The sequence below is a fragment of the Aythya fuligula genome, chromosome 1 (genome assembly GCF_009819795.1).
Source record: "Aythya fuligula isolate bAytFul2 chromosome 1, bAytFul2.pri, whole genome shotgun sequence".
Taxonomy (NCBI): domain Eukaryota; kingdom Metazoa; phylum Chordata; class Aves; order Anseriformes; family Anatidae; genus Aythya; species Aythya fuligula.
Window position 1 is genome coordinate 185,787,589 of NC_045559.1, and position 14,192 is coordinate 185,801,780.

General features: G+C 38.0%; 1 protein-coding gene across 1 annotated transcript in view; it reads left to right on the top strand.

The window, feature by feature from the left end:
- Nucleotides 1-10,202, top strand: part of USP12 (ubiquitin specific peptidase 12) — a 36,170-nt gene extending 25,968 nt beyond the window's left edge. Inside the window, exons 7-9 of the mRNA XM_032185063.1 lie at nt 3,261-3,458; nt 5,458-5,536; nt 7,508-10,202. Of these exons, the coding sequence (XP_032040954.1) occupies nt 3,261-3,458; nt 5,458-5,536; nt 7,508-7,609 (379 nt within the window). The 3' untranslated portion in view covers nt 7,610-10,202. The remainder of the gene's footprint in view (nt 1-3,260; nt 3,459-5,457; nt 5,537-7,507) is intronic.
- Nucleotides 10,203-14,192: the final 3,990 nt, after the last annotated feature.

A 14,192-nucleotide genomic window follows, 5' to 3' on the forward strand; every position in this document is an offset into this window, starting at 1 on the left:
TGGTCTTAAGACCAAAGATAAGATAAAAAGACAAGCTAAAACAAACTACTAATAATTAGTTAAAAATTCTGGGTAGTAATGAAAATTTACTGATTTCATGGGACTTCTTAAGCTTGTTTTTCTCTAAATAATTAAATGTTTTTTACGATTGCTGCAAGAGACAGTTTGATAGCACTTTTTTTTACTGATTCAGTCTGATGCTTGTAATAACACTTTTTGCTAACTGAGATTTTGATTAGCTGTGCTAAACATCTGCATGGCAGTGCTCCTGAAAAGCATCTGAAGTTCCATGGAAGCCTGTAGTTTATTTTGTGTAAAAACATTTCTTGTCTAATATTTCTTTTAGTCTTGTTTACACCTTTGAAAAAACTCTGATGTTGTGTACTGTGTATTTATTTATTACCTAAGAAAGTATTTGTCTGCTTATATGGATGAGCTTCAGGGATGGGAACACTGACATGCTCTACTGGTTATACCACTGATTCTGGTTATTTGGTTTACCGTAGATTGAACACGTGGCTTTTGGCATATCTCATCTGCCAAGTTTGCTTTTACACATTGCATAAGCTTACTAATTGATGTGTATGAGAGGGTTGTGAAGCAAGGTCTGTCCTGTTGTTTTCTGTTGCCTTAGCTTTTTTTCTGTGTGGGAGGCAACGTGATCCCTGACCAATAATAAGATGTGTTGACATAAGCCTGTACTGTAGGCACTGATATATTGGCAAAACACAGCTTTTATTGTTTATACTTTACTCTTCATGTGGCCCTTAAGGTCAGTTTCACTGCAGTCATAATTTTCTTCCTTCTCTATATCATAAAGTTTATCCATGTTAGTGTCTGTTCAACTAGAAAAAGTGAATTTTTGGCCAGTGAAAGAGCTCCTATTGTCAAACACAACTGCATTTTAAAAAAGAGGACTTCCATTTTGAAAAAACTGGAGCAGAAATTATATCCATATCTCAGTAATATAACAAAAAGTAACTGTCCAGAAAAATAGTTGCTCCTGTCATCTTCCACCCCTTCAGCATTTTATTTCCTAGTTCCCTTGCAGGACAAAGAGAAAACTTGAGTCTAGCAGTTTTTTTCAGTTACTATCAAGTCTAAGTTTAATGAGAAAAGAAAAGGAAGGTGTGTTTTCAAGGTTTTTGTCCCCAGTCCCTTATCTTTTAGAAGAGGATTATGTTGTACAAACATACTTACTGACATTCTGAAAATACAGTCTTGAACACATCTGAAGCCTTCATTGAGCTGTATTGCTGAGACTTTTGAGCTACCTTTCAGGGCTAAAGTCTGACAAATTCTGCACAGTGCTAATCTAAGGTAATAAGCTGTGCCAAAAAGCACTGCACTCTAACTTGGTAGCTGTTTTTGTGGCAATTTTATTTTATTTTGTGGGCAAATTGATCACTCAGAGGGTGGAAGTTTCTGTTTGTTGCCAGGCCAGCTATGTTTGGCTGATGAGGATTTGTAAGCACTGACATGAGATCTCAATACCTCAAACTAGGGAAGGGGGGCAGTGAGTCTTCAGTAAAACTAGGTTATCACTTTCTGGCTTTGACTTCAATAAAATGAAGCTGCAACATGTACACAAAATCATTGCGCTTAGAGCATAGCATTATCTTATTTTGGCAGCATCGGGTAGGCTGAATAACAGTGTGCTGTTTGTATCCCTTGGCAATGTTAAATGAACAGCTTGATAGGAACGCTTGTGGAGTGACAGAAATGTGACAAAGTGGTATTGCCTATTTTAAAATTCTTATTTAACTTGGCCAATTTATTGGGAAGTTCAACTGGCACAGGATCTCTGAAACAACATTGTTGCGATACCTCCAATGTATACCAAGTGAGGTATAGGATTTGCATTTGGGAACTCAGAAAAGCTCGAGGGAGGTATGTCTTAAAAATGAATTCTGTCCTACGTGGCCTTGTGGTGGTTTGATACTGGGAAGTAGCTAAGCGCCACCACAGCAGGCTCTGGTTCCCCCTCTTCAAAAGGACAGGGAGAGAAAATACAATGGAGAGTTTTGTGGGTTGAGTAAGAAGAGGGAGATCACTCACCGATTACTGTAACAGGCAAACTAGTAAGGGAGATTAATATTGTTTATTGCCTATCACTGGTAGACTAGAGCAGTGGGAACTAAAAGTGAACTAAAGACACCTTCCCACCATCCACCCTCTGCTAACTCTTCCCCCCAAGTGGTGCAGGGGAACAGGGAATGGGGGCTGCGGTCAGTCCAAGATGCTTCCTCTCCTCTCCCTCAGGGTCCCTCTCTGCCCCTGCTCCCCATGGGGTCTCTCCCATGGATGCCGTCCTTCCCGAACTGAGCCTGCGGGGGCTGCCCACAGGCTGCAGCTCTTCAGGAACTGCTCCCACACGGCTCCATCCCACAGGGTCCATCCCCCAGGAGCAAACTGCTCCAGCACGGGTGGGCGGCAGCTCCCCCCAGACCCCCTGCTCCTGCGTGGGCTCCTCTCCACGGGCTGCAGCTCCAGCCTGGGGTCTGCTCCTGCGGGGGCTCTCCATGGGCCTCAGCCTCCTCCAGGCCACATCCACCTGCTCCACCGGGGGCTCCTCCACCCATGGGGGGGCTGCAGCGTGGAGATCTGCTCCATGTGGGACCCATGGGCTGCAGGGGGACAGCCTGCTCCACTAGGGGCCTCTCCACGGGCCGCAGGGGAACTGCTGCTGCCTGCCTGGAGCACCTCCTGCCCTCCTGCTGCACTCACCTGGGGGCTGCAGGGCTGCTGCTCACTTCTCTCTTTCCCAGCTGCTGTAGCACAACAGATTTTCCCTGTCTTAAATCCGCTCTCCCAGAGGCACAGCCAACATTGCTTATTGGTTTGGTTGTGGCCAGCGGTGGGCTCCTTTTGGAGTTGGCTGGAGGTGGCTTCTATATAATGTGGGGCAGCTCCTGGGCTCCTCAAAAAGGCCACCTCTGCAGCTCTCCCACTACCAAAACCTCGCTTCATAAACCTAATACAGGCCTTTATGTCTAAACTATTGTATGAGTTGTTCACGGGTCTTCATTTAGCTACTATTTTAAATAAATTTACAATTCTCTCGATTGTTAAAATCCACCTTTACTTTAGCAACAAGGGGGAAGTTCTGTATTATTGAGATGGCTGATGATCTTAGTATCTTTTTAATGCATGTTAATTTTTTTAAAGACCTCAGTAGATACGTTTTCTGTTAGTCAATATCAGCTGAAGGATTTGGCTCAATATTGGAAATACTGCATTTTTATGTTTGTGTTTTTCAGGATGAAAGTAAAAAAGCTTCCTATGATTCTAGCTCTCCATTTGAAGAGATTTAAATACATGGATCAGCTGCATCGATACACAAAACTCTCTTATAGAGTAGTTTTTCCTTTAGAGCTTCGTTTATTTAACACCTCAGGAGATGCCACCAATCCTGACAGAATGTATGACCTTGTTGCTGTGGTAGTTCATTGTGGAAGGTAATAACAATATATTTTATGTAAGCGATTTTTGTGTAAGCTTAACTGTGTTTACAAAAACAAAACACCCAATACCACGTCATTAATAGCATTTAAAGATCTCTTAAAAGTTTATTAGCAAGGGAAGCATTGTAAAGAGATGCTACCAATCCTGGTAATATATGGCTTTGTTGCCATGACAGCTCATTGTGGAAAGTAGAAGCAGTATATTTCATAGGTTTATTTGTATGAGCCTATCTATGTCAAAAGAAAAAAAAAAACAAAACACCCCATGTCATATAAGCAATAACTTTTAAGGATCATAGGATCATTTTAAAAAACAGAGAGGGGAAAGAATTTTAGAACAGATACTGCTTTATGAAGTGTTTTGTGTGTTTCTTACAGACTTTATCAGCATTTTCTGAAATATATGGTATGAGTTTTGTTGATTACTTTATTTCCTTGCTTTCAGAATGTGACTGTTAGACTTGTATTTGAATCATAGAATCATTAAGGTTGGAAAAGCCCTCCAAGATCATCTGGTCCAATCATACCCCTACCATCAATGACACCCACTAAACCATGTCCCTAAGCACCATATCCAACCTTTCGTAAAACACCCCCAGATATAAGAAAATTTGATCTTGCTGTTTTCCATAAATGTTCTTACGGTTTCAAGTCTTTAAATTAGGGCTGCTGTACAAACTACTTATTGACTAAATAAAAGCGCCAAAGTGGAAAAAGATGATTTAACATCTGGAATCAGAATAATTTATACTGTGAGGTCAACTACTTTAAGCAGGGCTAACTTTGACATTTGATTAGGTTGCTCAGGGCTGTACTCAGTTCAGTTTTATGACTAGGAATGGGGATTTTTACTGCCTCTTTGGGCAATTTGTTTCAGTCTATCAACATTCTCACTGTACTTTCTTTCCCCTTTATGTCACATCAGAATTTCCCTTTTCATGCTTTGTGACCATTGCCTCTCTTACCCCACCTGGTGCTGTAGTTCTCTGACAAATGCAGTAGCCTGCTGCTGGCCTTGCTCCAGTTTATCAGTCTCTCTGTTGCATTGACCAAGCAGTGTCTGGAATTCAATGTCCAATTTTGGGATCCAGAGTGCAGAGTAGCAGGGAGTTATCACTCTAGCAGTACAGCCCTACATATGCTCAGTCTTGGAAACATACCCATTCTCACAGCCATGTCAGGTTAGTTGTGTTTTGCTTTGGGTTGTGTAATTTGGTATGCAAACATGTCCCTCATAGATGGCAGCCTTCCCTCCCTGATACAAACACACAAATTGTATGAGTGTCATTAGCAGGTTCAGGCAGTTCCAGAACTACTTTAAGTAGTTGTCCACTTTCAGTTTTAAGGTTCAGCTAGTTTGGAAAATGTATCATTTTCTTACTTGAAATCTGATTAATTAGTAAGACACTTTTACAGTTTTTTTTCCTGTCGTGGTTGTGGAGAAATTTCTCGTCTGCCACAAACAGAAGAGCTGTGCATTAGAGCTGTTTTAGTTTAAATGGGAGGCTTTCCTTTCTTCTTCAAACTTCTAAACTGCCAGTTTCATTCAGTTTTTGTTTGCAGTCAAGCAAATGAAGAGATTCCTGATTGAGCCTGTAGATGAACAGTAGCTCTACGTGTTCTTCTTTATGAAGATCAGAACTGGTGTGGGATCTATCCTGTCCTTATGAAGCATCAGAATAATTTCTTGATTTCACTTCTCTGTCTCTCTTTTATTTCCCTTCATTTATATTTTCATGCCTGTGCTGCTTATTTCTCAGGTTATGTATAATCCTTTTTTTAGCACAATATTTAATACAGATAAGTGAGACATTGTTATGAAATTAATTTAAGTGGCAGAGGAAAAAAAACATGCAAGCAGAAATTGTGTTGGTACCCATCTCAATTACTGTTAAATACTGCTTTTCTACAAGAAAAAAAAAACATTTTAATGAAATATGTTTATACATACATGTGTTATAGTTTGTGTTCTTTTTTTAATTTTATTTTACAGTGGCCCTAACAGAGGACATTATATTGCAATAGTGAAAAGTCATGATTTTTGGTTGCTTTTTGATGATGATATTGTTGAGGTAAGCTTTGTGTGTACTCTGGACTTTATTCTCATACCAACCTGAGCACTTGCAGCCCTTGTTGTGTGCATGATTATTTAAAGTAAAAAGACTGATACGCTAATGAGAAGAGTTATTCAATCCCAATCTAAATGATCAATAACTGTGAGGGCAGAGCTGCACCTTGCAATTTGACTGTACAGTAAGTTTAATTGCATTTTGTTTTGTATATTTCTGAAAAGAAGCTTCTTTGTCTATGGCCATTGTCTTTCACCTTTGTTTAGTAAGCTGATCCTGTGGCCAGAGTATATGGCAAATAAAGGTACAGATAAATCAGTTTTATTGCAGTTCTTCTCTGAGAGTAAATAATTTTTTGGAGGAATGTATTTGTACATATTTTCTAAGAGGTTATAAATTATTGGAATAGATCAGTCTTGGTCATCTGTTTTGTACAATGTCCTGGATTGTTTCAGAAAAAGCTGCAACAAGCATCAAAGTAGACAAACTGTGAGTTCCTGAGTTTCAGCGTAAAATCTAGAAGTTAGTCCCTGAAACAGGAGTCTTTTGCTTCTGGTATTCTTGCTCGTATTAGCCATGCTTCCAGGAATTCGTGGTATTCAAACAAACAAAAAAATCCCTTCACCAGTTTTTGCTTTGTCAACTGTTTCATCAGTTATTTTTTATTCTTCATTGAGGAAAAGAGCAGAAACTGCTCATGTCTGTATTTTGTACTGTTTTAGGTTTTTTGCTTGTTCTGTCATCTTCCTTTTTTTTTATGCCTACGCATGAACAGAAGTATGATTGTGCTGTCCATGTCCTTTATTAGTTTTAATTAAGCCAGTACAATGAATAGTTTACATTTTTTGTTACATTATAAAAGTACTGTATAATTAAAAAGAAGAAAAATGAGTGAGACAGGTATTAGGCTTAGTGTGTTAATTGGCAGGACAAGTCACGGGTATTAAGGAGTCTTATCTCCAAGCCACGTTATGGATCGTTTTTCACACAGGAAATGACAGACATGGAAATACGCAGGGTTGCTGGGAAAGTAGAAGGATTGCCTCTGTGTCTTATCAAGATACACCATAAATTGAAATGTCTCAATAGGGTCAGAAGTTCAATTTCCTCCAAGGAAAAGAGAGGCCACTGTGGTAGATCTCGTATGATTTCACAAATATCAGGGACAATCTCTCCAATTCCAAACCAGTAACACCTGGCCCATGGTTAGTCAAGTTGGAATGACTTACTCCTTCCTGAGAGAGGTTTCATTTCAAATAATAGGAATGAGATTAAATAATGTCTGCCTAAGTGAAGGAAAGTTCATCTTTCCACCTTTTTGTTGTTTGTAGCATAATTATCCTTGGTTTAAAATACAGCAAGAGAGCTTGCTTTTAATTTCAATTTCTTTTGTATAAAAAGCGATGACAAGAAAACCAGACTATACTCATTTCAAAAATGTCTGGTTTTGGCAGACACTTTAAGTCTTTCCCCAAAAATCTTGGCTATAGGAGACTTTCCAGGCTGGCAGGATGACAGCAAACTTTGTATGAAAAACTAAGAAAAAGTCAGCCTTCATTCTTTGCCTTCTCACTGTTCTCATCTGCAGTTGACTGGCTTACACTGCTTAGAGTGAGAAATGATGTCTTGTACATATGTTCTTCATTGTGAATTCAAAGTCTTAGTGGGATATTGTTATCCTTAAAGCTTTTCTGTGTGAAATTTGCACAAACAATGCACCTTGGGTTACACTCATAGGTTCACTTAATCCTTAAAATTGCACACACATACATACATAAACATATGTGTACTCTACCATCTGTGCAGTTGATGACAGACTGAAAACAGCAACTTTAAGAATTATTGGGATTTGATTATTTTATTTAATATGTGAAAGTTATTTTTGTTTGAGAACATATTTTAGAGTGGTACGTAATGTGATATATATGTTATGCAAGGTAATCTCACGTTAAAATTTTGGATTTTCACATGCAGAAAATTGATGCACAAGCTATTGAAGAATTCTACGGGTTGACATCAGACATCTCAAAGAACTCTGAGTCTGGTTACATCCTCTTCTATCAGTCTCGGGATTGAGGGGGAACTGTAGCGAAGAGAGATTGTTATGCCTCGCATCTCTATCTTGGAATGGAGCAAGCACTGAAGAAAAGCAGGAAGCTCCGGGGGCGGTAGCACAGTTTGCACACAACTAAGCAAAGAGTTTGGGATTTTTAAAACCTTCATATCATTACCATTTTATTTGCTCAGGTATCACGCTGACTACACGTCTTCACTGCATCCCGTAAGCAAAAAAGAGATACCAACCGCTCTTGCAGGAGCTTTCCATTAGGTAATGCTGTTTCTGTGGTCCTAATTCAAAGCCCGTTAAGCTCACTGGAGAACCTTACATGGACTTCAGTGGAATTTGAGTCAGGTTCTAACTGCACTGCCAGGTTGGTGCAATAGGAGCATTAGAAATCTGTATTTTATACAGACTTCACATATAAAAAGTAAAGGACTCTTTGTGAACTTAGTTTCCTGTGCTTAAGTTTGAAAGAATGAGGCTGGGAGGGTTAACATGTAAGCAAGAAGATATATCTGGGCCCAATTGCCTTCTTGATGGTAGTAGTTTAACTGAAGATATAAACTGGTGTCAGGGAGGCAAGTATGTTTTGCTTCTCTGAAGAAGCTTACGTTATTTATAATGTATGATCGGGAACAATCAGTCAAGATTATGGCTTTTAATCTCCGTATGGGGAAAGGTTTGGTTTGTAATAGTTTATTTTTATTTATAAATTATTGTAACTTAGGATCTTGTGTACTGACTGTCCTTTATTCTAACAAGTATTGAGAATTTTATATATTAATTTGAATTAAAACTATGTTAAAATGTTAAAGAGCCAATATAAATTCTAAAAACAGTGTCTACAATGTCTTAAAAAGATTAGTAACATAGGAGAGAGATTTCCTTCTGGAAGAACTGGTATCTAAGTGAGGTACTTGATTTAATTAAACTAGAATATCATCTTTCCATTAATGGATGAAAAAAGTGAACAAATATTACACAGAAGACTTTTAAGAATGCATATCAAAAGAAAACGATGGTGCAGCGGTGGTATACCAGTCTTTATAGTTCTTTAATCATTTATTAATATCTTGTACTCTAAGCAAATTAGAATGATTTGGATCAAAGTAAGCTGTTTTCAGAATATCATTCCCTTTCTTAAAAACAGATCGACTTATGTTACCAATAACATGGGTGACTGTCTCAAAAACCACTCAAGGTCTCAAGTATATTTTTTTCTAAGTAATAAAAAGAAATAAGCTTAAAATTCAGTGAGACTGAAGATACTGCATTCCTTTAAAAGTAGAATGAAAAGTAGGGTTTTTCACTGAAACCAGCTGTTTTACCCTGCTTTAGGTTTACGAAACAGCATTAAGAACTAACTCTTGACAAAACACCTGATCTGTAATAAATGTGAACTACTGTGATCTGACTGACATTCTTCGATTTAACAGTACTTTGTCTGACAGTAGCTGAATGTAATTTCTGGAAAGTCAGGGGATATATGTTCCAGATGATGGCAATCAGGTCTTGGATGTCCTTGTCACCCCTCTTCAGCTAGTGATTTTTACATTATTGTAGTTTTCTAAGGTTATTTTATTGATACTGTTACAACTTTTGAAAAGAATGTCTCCTGTCTGCTGCTATAACTGACTATTTACTTACCTGTATCTTTTAGCTCAGGAAATGACTTCACCTATCCGCTCAGTTGAACAAATCTTTAACAGGGTCACTAAATAAATTGGGCTATTTAGCAACTGTCATGCTGTAACAAATTGCTTTTGTAAAATGCAAAGTTTCTAAAGCCCTGGTTTGGCTAGAATTCTTTTGTATAAAATTATGTATCATGATTAAACTACCAGCACTGTAAAGTAAAGCTCAAATATTGTGGGAGATGCAGAAATAGGATTGGATTTTTCTTAAGGGATTCAAGTAGTTTTAACACCTTTTTTCAGCTTTCAGTGGGAAAAGGGTTGAGGAGTGAGCCAGTTGGTTAATGGTGCATGTTAGAAGGATGAAGTCCTTTGCATACTAAAGGTACAGTATTGTAAAAGAACTGTCATGTTACTTTTTGCTAATGGACAATTTTTTGTTATTTTTCTTTCTTTTTTCTTTTCTTAGTGTAGTCAAAATCTGAGACTAGTTGCTAAATACTTTATACCCTAAAAAAATTCAAAACATTTTCATTTTATTCACTGGTTTTACTCCTGCCACATATTTTTATAAGGCGCTGACTTTCATTTTATATAGGGTTTTTGAGATAGTATTCCAAATTATATATTTCATTTTACTTTTAGTGCAGCTGAAATAATCGGAAGTTCTCAATTAAACTATTATCAGAAACTGCAACTTCATAAAAAAAAAAAAAAAAAAGAAAAGAGGCAGGGAAGTGCAAAATATGACTGATTGGTATGTGAAGCATTATAGGATTATTTCTTGGCTGTAGTACAGAGGGGAGTATGGGAAAGTCGTCAGTTGTTGTAAATGGTGGAAATGATTTGCTGTGTACCTATGTAAATGTTAATTGGGACTGCAGTCCCCTATTTTGTATATTGGAGCAAAAAACTTCTATTAAATAAAGTATGTTCTCTAAAGGTAAGTACTGCATCCTTTGCAGAGCCCCGATGGTCAGTCTGCTGTCTTTTGTGCTTTTCAGTGTTTTCAAACCTAAAAAGTATCTGGAGCTTCCTGTATTAAGTTAACTGCCCTTAGCCATGGAGGGAGAAGCGTGTTTAAATATGGTGCATTTTATATCTCTGTCTGTTGTTACAAATAATGGTTTGGTGGCAGTAATGTTTTTGGTGGTGCACTTACTTCTCTAAAACTAGTTTTTAAGTCGGTTGTTGATCTCTGAGGCAGAGAAGAGGGAAAGTTTTGAAATACCATTTTTTCTTGACTTCCATTTCCTCTGAAAATCTTTATGTTACTACAAAATGTGCATTCAAGTTACCTAATTGATTTCTTCGGTTGCCACTTTGTGGGAGGGGAAACAGAAAGAAAAATAGGAGTGCTTACAGTATTAGCATAAGAGAGAGACTGACCAAAGAACTGGAGTCCACCATCAGCAGAAAAAGGTGCATTACTTTAGTTAAAATCTCTTTTTGTTATCTATGTGTGATTTGGTATCAGGTTAATTTTCACTTGGAGTATACGCCGCTGTTTGCAATGAATGTATGTACTTTTTACAAACAAATCATAAAGATCATACCCTGCCGTATTTGTAGTTGTGACAACCATACCACATCCATGGTCTTTCAGTGTACAGAAATTGTGACTTTAAGGTGTTCAGGTTCATGTATGGATGACTAAAATGAACTCTGTTGGGAGAAGTTACTCATAAATCAGGTTTAGGTGACGTTCAGATGCTAGTCCATAGAGATGTGATGCCGTTTCAGATCTACTGCCATACCCTGAGACATCTGCGTAGGACTGGCAGATCTAACACAAGACCTGCAAAAGATCTGCATCCTTCTGGAGCAGCAGCTTAAGGCTGGACAGGACATCCCGGCTTGTTTCCCATGTCTTTGTCTCAGCATTTTCACAAGCACTGTTGCATATGCCCTCCTTGGTGCATATAAAGATGAAAGTTTCTATCACTTCGTTACTTTTCTGAGGCCTCTGGTTACTTTTTTAATTCCCTTATTAAAATGAAAAGAATTTTATGTTCTATTTGGTCCAGTCTTTCAGCTGTGGGTTTAAGATGATCAGTTATTATTAAGATTACCCTTTAAAAAGAAATGTTGTTATGTGAAATGTTCAATCTTCATTTAACAGAACTTCCTTAGCTTTATTTCTTATCTTTTCGCACAGAAATTTCCTATTGCCTGTACAAGAGAAATCTTACTATGGGTTAAATCTGTGGGTTGCAGCGTTACATTGCAAATGTTTATGTGACTTTTTTTTCCAGAAGTTTAAATAATCCAGATGTGGTTTGTTTGCTCTCATAGAGTGGCTTTATAGTCTGAGTTGTTCACTCCCTCCCCCCATGTTTGTCTGGGTTGATCTCAAGATTGTATGTCTTTGAAATTCAGTCTTTGTCTTCCCTCTTGATAATACAATGTGCACATTTTATGGTTTCTGTCCTGTAAGGCTTCAAAAATCCTCTAACCTCTCACAGTGTAATGTGAGATGTATAATACATTTGTCTCTTCACATGCAAGCCTCCAAGTACTCAATTATTGCCAAAATTAATATTCTACATCATCTGTATTCAAGGGCTGTTCATTTTGCAGCAGCATTGCTGATCAGTTGTTATAACTGAACTATGCAGGTCAACTACCATGCAAACAAACACTGGCTTCATCTTTTTACTATGGAGATCTCTGAAATCTGTTGTTTCCCGTTTTAATGATGGAGTCTGGTGAGGCAGAAATAAACTTTGTTTGGCTTATGTTCAAAAACATCTGCAAAATTGTCTGCCTTTTTCTTTTTTCTTTTTTTTCTTTTAGTGAGTTAATTTTCAGGCTAACACTCAGAAATCTGTTGTTATGGTCATTGAGTTCCTTTTGGGGGAGCTTGTATAAGTGTGTTTTGGATACGTAAGAAGGATTGTTTGCAGACATCATCAGCTTTGAAATGAACTAAAGGATATCTCCCAGTTTCTTCCCAAAAGTTCAAATGATTATATTCTTCCTTTCCCTCTAACAGCTTGTGATTGCTGCCTTCACAAGAGATTTTAAGGGTTCAGAAAAGGGCAGAGGTACTGCCTCCCTAGCTCTTTGTATAGAGCTTGTGCTGGCAGCATTAGGGAGCTTTAATTACAGAAGGATCATCAGTCATGCCCTTGATCTGCATTCCACAGGTTATGCAATTCAGGAGAGAGTATGCGGAGTGGAGATCTTACAGAGAAAATGGAGAAGTAACTTTGCAATTATTCCCTACAATACTAGATAGAAAAGCAACATTTCCCAAAAGGTAAAATATTAAATTTAATGAAGATCTCAGGTGCTGAGGGTGTATCCAAAACATCCAGCCATACTCTCGGCTTCTGTTGCTTTAATTAGTCATGCCTATATGTGTGTGCTTTGTTAAAATTTGTTAAATCTAAATTCAAAATTTTCTACTTGTACACATATTTGTGAGGTCGATATGACTACATTACTTAGTGCTCTTCCAGAAACAGTTTATGTGTATGTTTCAGCTGAATGGAGTATAATCTTGCAGCGGTCTGATCCAGAAAGCATTTTCAGCTTTTCGCTAGGAGTATTTTTCATTTTTGTATTTCCTGTTACTGTTTTTAAGGTAGAAAAAAAAAAAATAAAAATCTCAAGATCTCTAAATACTTTACTAGCATGCTATATTATTCAGTGATGCAATATCCACGAATGCCTAAAAGTCTCGCTGCTGTCAAGCGTTGACTCTTAAGAGTCTGAATGTCATCACGTCATAAAGCAATCATGTATCAGCTGCTTCGAGTGTGATTATTATGTTATTTCAACTCTCACTAAATGTTGCTTTATTGTAAAGGCTGTTTTAATCGTCTTGTTACGAGTTGTGCTAATGACATTCAACTCAAGTTATACTTCCATGTGAGCACATTTATTTGTGTTTCTAGGAACTGATTATCCTAACGTTATGTCAGTCCTCTCTCTGCATCTTTCATGTCAAGCAAGACTGCAGGTGCATAGATACAGGCAATGTCTGCTAAATTAGTGAACAGTATTTCAGAGATTAGATCAATATTTAAGATTTTTTTTTGCATTGAAAAGAGCTGGAGGTTTTTTGTCTTCTAATCCCTATGCATCTGTGGTGAAGGTTCTCCAACAGCAAAAATGATTTTTTGAAGTCATGGGATTGAACAAATGTGACAACCGTGATGTACCCCTTTCTTCCTATTTTTAAAAACTGTGGAAGCAGTCCTTAACATTGTTACAGAACATGAAATATATCTGAAAATTGAAAGATATGCTTTTACAGAAGGTAGCTTCAAATTATTTTGAGATTGCTTGAGTTCAGTGTGGTGACATGGCCCTATTACATCAGGGATCTATCAGAATGAGCAACAGATCCATTAGGAGCTAGATACCAAGATTTCTTTGATACCTTACTCTATTTGGGAATCCCAGTGTATTCTAATAGGACAAAAATTTTACTGAGGGATATCTCTATCCATGGTATCATCTACCCGGACTTGTGCACAGCATTTGACCCTGTCCGGCATGATATCCTTGTCTCCTAATTGGAGAGGAATGGATTTGATGGATGGACCACTTGGTGGGTAAGGAGTTGGCTGGATGGCCACACTCAAACTGTTGCTGTCAACAGCTCAATGTCCAAGTGGAGATCAGTAATGAGTGGTGTTCCTCTGGGGTCAATAGTGGGACTGGCAATATTTAACATCTTTGTTGGTGGCACGGTGCGGTTTTACTTGGGTGGGCAGTGGAGCTCCACCTTAGTCATTCTCTCACTCCCCCTCCTTAAAGGGAAAGGGGAGAAAATACGATACAAAGGGCTCAAGGGTTGAGATAGGACAGGGAGATTGCTCAACAATTACTGTGACAAGCAAAAGAGAGTCAGAGTAGGGAGAGAGTAAGATTTATTGCCTATTACTAACAAGCTAGAGAAGCGAGAAACAAAGCAAAGAAAAAAAAACACCTTCCCCCCATCTAACCTCTT